The 8,774-nt window shown below is 36.4% G+C and overlaps 1 protein-coding gene across 1 annotated transcript; it reads right to left on the bottom strand.

Annotated features, from left to right (window-relative positions):
* Nucleotides 1–6,157: 6,157 nt before the first annotated feature.
* Nucleotides 6,158–7,697, bottom strand: LOC122013746 (calumenin-like). Its single transcript, XM_042569973.1, has 6 exons — nucleotides 7,172–7,697; nucleotides 7,014–7,113; nucleotides 6,854–6,919; nucleotides 6,587–6,748; nucleotides 6,402–6,498; nucleotides 6,158–6,301 (listed from the first exon to the last, which is right to left on the bottom strand). The coding sequence occupies exons 1-6, from the start codon at nucleotides 7,695–7,697 to the stop codon at nucleotides 6,158–6,160; spliced, it is 1,095 nt and encodes a 364-aa protein (XP_042425907.1).
* Between the last annotated feature and the right edge of the window lie 1,077 nt (nucleotides 7,698–8,774).

Below are 8,774 nucleotides of genomic sequence, written 5' to 3'. Positions count from 1 at the left end.
TATCGTCATGTCAGACTAAGTCCACCTGCAGGGTTTCCATGACAATCCTTATGAGCTCCTCTTGGGGACATTATCAACCTAGATTACTAGGACGCAGTTTCCTTCTATAATCAACAATACACACTATAAGTAATATCATTTCCCAACTTATCGGGCCTATTGATTTATCGAGCTAAATCTCACCCTTTGATAAGTCAAAGAAATAAATACTAAATATATGTGCTTATTATTATATTAAGATTAAGAGCACACACTTCCATAATAACTAAGGTCTTGTTCTTTTATTAAGTCAGTATAAAAAGAACTTACCTTAAATGGTCCTACACAATACACTTAGAGTGTATTAATGTAATTTATCAATCAAGATAAACTTATACTTAATTACACTACAACTATTCCAATGGTTTGTTCCTTTCCATCTTAGTCGCGAGCTACTGTTTATAATTTATAAAGAACCGATAACATAATCTTCTGTGTGTGATATCACACACCATGTTATCTATAATATAAATTAATTGAACAACTACACTTAGCATAAATGTAGACATTTTTTGACCAATGTGATTCTTTATTTCAAAATAAATATTTACAAAAGCTAGGCTTTTAGTATACACTCCAACAGATTGGTGGCCAAAGACATTCATCTCTAGGAGATTCTTGGTGGCCGAAACTTGCAAGGAGAAGAATGAGGCTTGGGTGGATTCTCATATCGGTAGATCGTCGCCCACACGACGTCCGAGATAAGGAGAGGAATACGACAGAAGATCGTGAGATCTATAAGCTATAAAAGGTATAACTAGTTATTCGTTTTCGCATCATAACTAGTTCGTCCTTTTATTTAGATCTTGAAATACCAAACACAAGAGGCTAATGAATCTAGGCTATCAAATTTATGTTTTCGATTTTGTGTTTCTTTTATTTTTCAAACTTGTGATTTGATTGTTCTTTTTTGTTAAACCTAGGGTTACTATAAGGAAATTAAATATTGAATTTCGTTGAAAGGCTTTGTCTAGGAAGTGGTGGATGCTCTCATACCCAAGAAGGCCTAGTGTCTCACCATGTTTAACCTGGAAGTCGATCTCTGAAATTAATATTTAATTGAATTTGTAACATGGGTGGATTTGGATCAATAATGTTAAGCATCGTTTGTGATCCAAATCTAAACCACGGAGAACAGATAAGTTGAATTTGGAATCAATAATGTTAAGTTTTGTTTGTGATTCCAAATTTAATTTCTAAAGAACACAATAGGTTGTTAGGAATGGTTCAGGACTTGTACAAAATTTTTGTACAGGGGAACCGGTACGATATTCCGAGTAGCAACCAACACTTTTCAATTAGATTTGGGCAATCTAAACTTTCCATCCATATTTGGGATGATCTAGACCGTTGGATGTCACTAAGAAGGAAAAAAGCCCTAGGTTTCTTCTCATTAACTCACGGACTTGAGGGGGGTGGCACCTCTTCTTCCCGATGGTAAACCATGGAAAAGCTCCTTTGCCATCTCCACCTACCATTGGATCTCGCGTAGCCACCTCCATGTCCCCTCTTGATGGCCTAGTGGCTAGCACATGAGATGCTGCCAACTTAAGGTCTGGGGTTTGAATCTCGGCATAGTTGAAGTAAATGTCACCCTCATACGCCAGTCATTATTTCAAGGGTTAGTAGCCACCTGTGATTTACCTATTTCGTATTGACCCTAAGATGGGTTGGCGGGATGTTGGGGGCAAGCACAGTTGCCTTTTGCCAGCTCGCGTAGCTACCTCCATTGGAGTTCCCTCTCAGATTCGGGAGGCATCATTCCTTATCCTTTTCTTATCGGGAGGGGCATCATAGTTGAAGCTCTCATACTATTGGAAGAGCTCCTCATCCACGAGTCATCTTCGTCGATCGTCGATCGCCAGATCTTGCGTAACCACCTCCATCGGAGTTCCCTCTCAGATTCAGGAGGGATCTCTTCCATTCCTCATCCTTTCCCGATCAGGAGGGATATCACTGCAAGAGCTCTCATCCAATTGGAAGAGCTCTCCACCCATAAGTTATCTCCTTCAATCATATTCATTGTTGCTCCATTAGACACTCTGCTCCTCCCCGCTCAGCCACGCCGCTCATCAAACAGTTAACTCCTCTCCACTCGATTCTGCCTACTGGACATCTAGCTCATCTTCGATCTACCCTACCATTCGAATACTTTGACTCACCTCCACTGTGATCCAACACCCCTTTGTAAGTCAAACTCTTAGGCACATTCATCTCAGCTGGTCAATAGCACATAAAACAACACATGGGTTGTCACTGGCGGAGGCAAGGGGGTGCGGAAGCACCCTTTGCTCCTGGAAAAAAAAATGAAAGTATAATTGTGATTAAAAAAATAAAGGGCATACTTGTAATTTTTTAAACTTATTATTGGACTTTTTTCTCAAAAGTGTCATTAAAAAAAACTTTCCTTTTCTCATTGCCCGATCCCTTTTCCAGCAACCGAACCATTTTCCAAGCTGGCCTTTTCCTCTTCAAACAAAAACATTAATTGCGCTACGAGATCTCGCCGTTTCTCCCTCTCTTTAAACAGTTCCCTCATCTTTGTCACCTCTTCACTTTGTCGACGCCTCATGCCACTATTGTTCGCCTGTTCCATCGACGCCACTGCCACTATGCTCCACCGCCGTTCCTCCACAACAAGCAAAATCCATTTAATTTTAGGTGAATCTTGTTCCTTATTTCATATGATTCCTAATTTCATGATTTATACTTGGTAGTACTGCAATTGTCATGTTGATTGCATAAAATCAATAATTTTGATGAATTGACATAGGTTATGGAGAAATTTTTAAAACAAAGTGTTGAGTCTTCTAAGAGTTCTATAAAAGAAAATAGTAAGAAAAAATTATTCTCTCATTGAATTAAACTCAGATAATGTTATTAGTGACCCAAGGCTACGCGAATCAATTAATGAATTTGATGTTCTGATTAGAGATCAGATTCGAAGAGAATATTTAATTAGAGGATCTTGTCAATCATTTGGTCATAGTTATCCCTAATGACAATTGGTAAAGAGCATAAAAGTTTCCAAGTTGCTTGGTTTAAAAAATTTTCATGGTTAAAGTATAACATATCAAAAGATGCAGCTTTTTATTTTTGGTGTTATCTCTTTAAAAATTCTCATAGAGAATGTCGAGTTGGAGATGAGACATTTACTAATTTAGGAATGAATAATTGGAGAAAAGCAATGGAAGTATTTAATACGCATATTGGTGGTATAGCTAGTGCTCACAATGATGCAAGAACACAACTTGAGGCTTTTCAAAATCAATGACAAAGTGTGTCACATTTGCCACAAGCACAGGGGCATGGAATGGAGATTGCATATCACACTCGATTAACGACAACTTTGGATGTTGCTCGCTTTCTTTTAAAATAAGGTTTGCCTTTCCGTAGACTTGACGAGTCATTGAGTTTCTCAAATAAAGGTTACTTTCTTGAATTGATTTAGTGATATACCCAAAGAAATGATGAGGTTGCTAAGACAATGAATGAGAATGTACATGTGTCTGACACTTTTGTTATTTCTTTGAAGAAGGAAATTGATGAATTGTTTGCAAAACATAAATTACCATTATCAAGATTGAGAGGTCAAGAATACAACGTGCTTCAAATATACGAGTGAGTATAATGGATTGAAGGTTGTCATATTGAAGGAAAATTCATCTGCAAGGTATGTCCATTGTTTTGCTCACCAATTTCAACTAGTTATTGTTGCAGTTGCTAAAAGCAATCGAATTATGAGTGATTTCTTCTAATATGTTACTATGATTGTGAATATTACTGGTGCTTCATGCAAAAGAAAAGATAACTTTAGACAAGTTGAACATGATAGACTTGTAGAATGTTTAGAGACAGGAGATATTGTTAGTAGTAAAGGAAAAAAAAATCAGGAAATCAATTTAAACCGACCAGGGGATACTCGTTGGGGTTCACATTACATGACTATTGTCCGTTTGATGTCTACATGGACTTCTGTTTTTACAAGTGCTTGAAAATGTGTATAATGATGGTACTAATGATGATAATAATGGTATCACCACTAGTTTGATTGATAAGATGGAGAGTTATGAATTTGTGTTTGTGATACATTTGATGAAATCTTTATTGGGAATCACAAATGAATTGTCGCTTGCCTTACAACAAAAGGATCAAAACATTATACTAGCTGTCAGTTTGATCAAGGCGATGAAAGTTCGATTACAAAAATTGAGAGAGGAAGGATGGTAGTACTTTTTAGATGTCGTCAACAAATTTTGTAGTAATCATATGATCCCAGTCTCAAAAATGGAAGAAAATATGAGAACTCGTGGTCGCAGCCGACGTAATGGACAAATAATTACTAATTTTCATCGTTATCGTGTTAAAATTTGTTATGAGGTATATATTATTTCTAAATATTTTATTAATCTTTAATTTTCTAATAATATTTTTAATTCACTTTTTTATTGTTACAATATTATGTTCTTGATATGATGGTTCAAGAAATGAATAATCGATTTTCAAAATTAAGTACGGAGGTACTAATTACTTGCATTGCTTGCTTAGATCCAAAGGACTCGTTTTCTCAATTTGACATTGGTAAGTTACTCCGCCTTGCTGAACTTTATCCGGAGGACTTTTCATTGACTGATCGTGTAATACTTGAGACTTACATTCAAAATGTATGAGGTGAATTTTCTATGATTAAAGATTTGGGAAGTCTTGCTAAAAAGATAATTGAAACGGGTAAGAATACAGTTTTTTCATTGGTATATCGTTTACGAGTTAGCATTGGTTTTACCAGTTGCAACTGCTTCTGTTGAAAGGTTTTTTTTAATGAAAATTATCAAGATTGATTTGTGTAATAAGATGAGGGATGAGTGGATGAATTACAGTTTGGTAGTATACATCGAGAATGATATTTTTGCCACAATTGATAATGAACAAAATTTATAACATTTTCAACAGATGAACACTCGTAGGATACAATTACCTCCTCTTGTTTGTATGTCCAAATCTTGTACTGGTAGTTCAAGCATAAAAAAAAAATTACTTTATATATATATATAACACTGGTTCAGGTGCCTGGATTCATTCAGTAAGTTTTTTTTTAAAAAAAAAATATTTTATTTTGGGGTATATTATATGTAGATTTTAGGATTTAGGAGTTGGATTATAATGAATTTGAGCTAATAAGATTTCCTTCTAGGGTTCAGGTTTTTCTCTTATGTTATAGTATTCAAGATTAAAAATTTTAGATGCTCACGAGATATATTATATGTATTTAGGATTTAAGATTTTAATATTTAAAGATTCGATTATAATGAATTATATATATATATATATATATATATATATATAAAAAAGAGAGAGAGAGAGAGGTGCAACTTCTATCTTAGGTAGGTTAAAGAACATATTTAAACGTGCAACTGAAAGAGCATATTTTTAAAATGTATCATTTGATGAAATATAAAATATGGTGCGGTTAATTTGATATAAATTTAAAATTTTACGCACAATGACTTTTTTTTATGAAAATATTGGATGAAATTTTTTTTTATTTTTTGAAAAAAAAAACTTTATTAAATTCGGTTTAATTTAAGTAAGAAAAAAAAGATATTTTACTTTAATTTAGGGATGCAATAAAAAATATTTTTTATAAAATAAAATATAAAGTATGATGATAAATTATATATATAAAATTTGAGTGCCCTTTTATTTTTTTTTATTTTTTTTTTTGATAATTTAGATGAAGTTATGCTTGATAAATATCGGAGGTAGATTGAGGTCTTTCTCCTAATTCAAGGGAATTCAGAGCACAATTTATATAAACTTAGAAGTTAATTTCTAGAATATTTGTCTCATTTAAAATTCAAATCCTATTCGATGATACTTAGAGGGATGGGATGATGAGTTAATGGATCCCTTTACAGAGTTGATACATCGAAGATAGTTTGGTCTAGTTTTAGCCCAATTCGATCGAGTTTTCTAGTTCAAGTTTAGTTGAATTTTTTTTTTGTTTTTGTTTTTGTTTTTTGATAATTCAAAAGTTTTGCCTATCAGCCAACTTTTAATATATTCATTCCATTTGAAATTCAAAGATCGACTTCCAAAATTGCTCCACACAAGAAGGAGATCATCGCCGAAGCTCATCATGATGATCGTAGACGTCGTAGTCATCATTTTCATCTTCCAGTTCCTCGTAAACACTGCTGTAGAAGGCAAACTGCTGCCGTATCATTTCCTCCAGTGTCAATTTACCGTCTCTGTTTTCATCAGCCTGGATCACAGATAACATCAACCAACTAGTTGAGCATGAGGTAGCTAGAAACACAAGAAGAATTAATGCCAAACAATTCACTGGAGAAGAATCGATTTACCTTACGCATCAAGTAGTTCGCGTAATGTGTGGTATGGGAAAGCTCACCGGGGCAGAGTTGATGAAATATAGGCCTCAGTTCTTCAGCTGTCAGAAAACTACAGAAGAAGAAGAAGAAAAAGAAAAGATTGTCTGTAATTTGATCCTTTCTGTTCTTTTTCTTTTTTCTTTTGGATGAGAACTTACTCATCTTCGTCGATGTCTAGCCTCTTGAACTCCTCTCCTACGTTGGCCGGTTGACGTTGGAGGTGCTCGTCGTCATACTCGGAGTAAGTTCGGAAAATCTGATACGCTCGGTCGCCAAATTCTTTCATGTCTAGTTTCCCATCTTCGTTTTGATCCATTTCCCTGTTCTTATCAAGAAGAGATTAGGTACGCTAATGCTAACTTCTTCTCTTATTCTTTTCCTTTTCTCTTATTTTTTAAAAACATTTTGGCTACGAAAAGTTCTACCTCAGTTTTTCCTTCAGCAACCAGAGCTTGATCTTTGGGTTTAGACTGTCCTCGGGAAACAAGAAACTACAAGAAAGAAGATCATTCATTTGTTTTTTTTTTTTAACTTTTTGAGGAAAGATTAAGATCAAGTAAACACAAGAATTTGAAAGAAGAATACCCTTTAAATTCGAAGGCATTGAGATATCCATTGGCGTCTGAATCTGCGTTGGAAAATTGTTCTTCCAATGACGCAGAACTCCCTGGATCGTTCGTGTCCCTCCCTGTTCATCAACGAGGATCTGATTTACATAAAAAGGAAGGTATATTTATACGGAAAAAACAGGGATGATGTCGAACCGTGTTCCGTCTCGAGCTCTTGGAGCGTGAGTTCGCCGTCGCCGTCGCCGTCGCGCTGCGCCATCTGGCGTTGGGTGCGGTGAACGAGGCGGTCGACCGCCTGCCGCTGAAACCAGACCTCGAGCTCGTGGTGGCTGATCCCTCCGTCGTGGGGGAACCTGTCGAGCATGGGGAAGAGATACGCCAGCCTCTCGGTGAGGTTGAGCCGGCCGTTCTGGCCGAAGTAGTCCTCGATATTTATGACGACGTCGCCGCCGCCGTCCACCTTGCTCCGGTCCTTCATCTCCTCGAGCTTCCGTTTGAATGACTCGACGTCGAGGAGGCCTCCTTCCTCGACGCGGCGCTCGAGCTCGGCCAGCAGGGGGTCGAAAGCCACGTGGGGGAGGTGGGCCAGCCTGCGGTTGTGCCGGCGGCGCTTAGGGGCGTGTTTGGGAGACGGGGAGAGGGAGAGGAAGAGGAGGAAAGCGACGGCGAGGAGGACGTAGATTGCTCCCGCCTTTGCCATTCTTGCCGTCGCCGGAGAAGCTTCTCCGACGAGGGGCCGAACTTGGCGGGAGATCGAACGGTTGGCGGGGAAGAAATCCATTTATAGTTAGATTCTGTTACATAGGACCGTTGCTAAATATAGAGGTGACAAAAATTGACAGTGCCTGTTTACACAATAATCTACCAGAGTTTAAATTTGATGTGTATATATTATTATAACAAATTATAAAAATATGATAAAAAAAAATTATAAATATAGTAGCATATAGATATTATAATTACTTTTTGCATAATTCCTTTATGACTTATTTAGTTACATATTTAACGTGTTGATTACTCTCCCTAGATTATCTTTTCCTCTCCACTCCTCTTAAATGTTTTAGAGTGTTTGTACTAGCCTCAGTGAATAGTAGCACATATAGTAGCTGTATAATATCTCTGTCTTAATTATCAACGGTCGATTCCTAAGAATTGATGATTTGGAGTTTATCCCACCATATGTCTATGTACCTGCATGTATCTTCCTCTATATATATGGGGTCAACATTAGGGGGTCGTTAATGTAACTGATCTACATGTTTTTGAAAGTGCTTGTGCTACCCCCGGGGCGTAGCACAGACGGTGAGTACATGACATCTCTGATGTAATGAGCAGAGATCGATTCTCAGAAGCTGACGACTTAAGGTTTATTTCACTATGTGTTTGATACCTGTGTATCTGTATGTACCTTTTTTTATATTCATGGGATCGACATTAGAAAGACGGTTATTTTTCAAAGTGTTTGTAATCCTCTTAAAAGTTTACAAGTGTTATACGATTATTTTTCAAAGTGTTTGTAATCCTCTTAAAAGTTTACAAGTGTTATAGATTTCCCGTCTTGAAATTTGCTAGTACTGCCAAGTGTTATAGATTTTCCGTCTTGAAATTTGCTAGTACTTCTATTTTGAGATGAAGATTACACCAATTAGAGAGATGATTATTGATAATTATAAGCACTTAAATATGATGATAAATTAGTCCAACTAAATATTGACAATTGTCTAATAAATTTGTTTTTGTATTAATGGAAAAATACACTTGGAGGTGTTGTGGAGTA

The sequence above is a fragment of the Zingiber officinale genome, chromosome 8B (genome assembly GCF_018446385.1).
Source record: "Zingiber officinale cultivar Zhangliang chromosome 8B, Zo_v1.1, whole genome shotgun sequence".
Taxonomy (NCBI): Eukaryota; Viridiplantae; Streptophyta; class Magnoliopsida; order Zingiberales; family Zingiberaceae; genus Zingiber; species Zingiber officinale.
This window is presented reverse-complemented; position numbering and strand designations above follow the sequence as displayed.

Bases quoted from the DNA above. Each gene is read 5' to 3' on its own strand.
- LOC122013746 (XM_042569973.1), bottom strand. From the start codon at position 7,697: ATGGCAAAGGCGGGAGCAATCTACGTCCTCCTCGCCGTCGCTTTCCTC. The intron at 7,114-7,171 runs TTCCGTATAAAT...GATGAACAGGGA, and splicing joins TTCGACATCATCCCTGTTTT to GGGACACGAACGATCCAGGG. The intron at 6,920-7,013 runs GTATTCTTCTTT...TCTTTCTTGTAG, and splicing joins AATGCCTTCGAATTTAAAGG to TTTCTTGTTTCCCGAGGACA.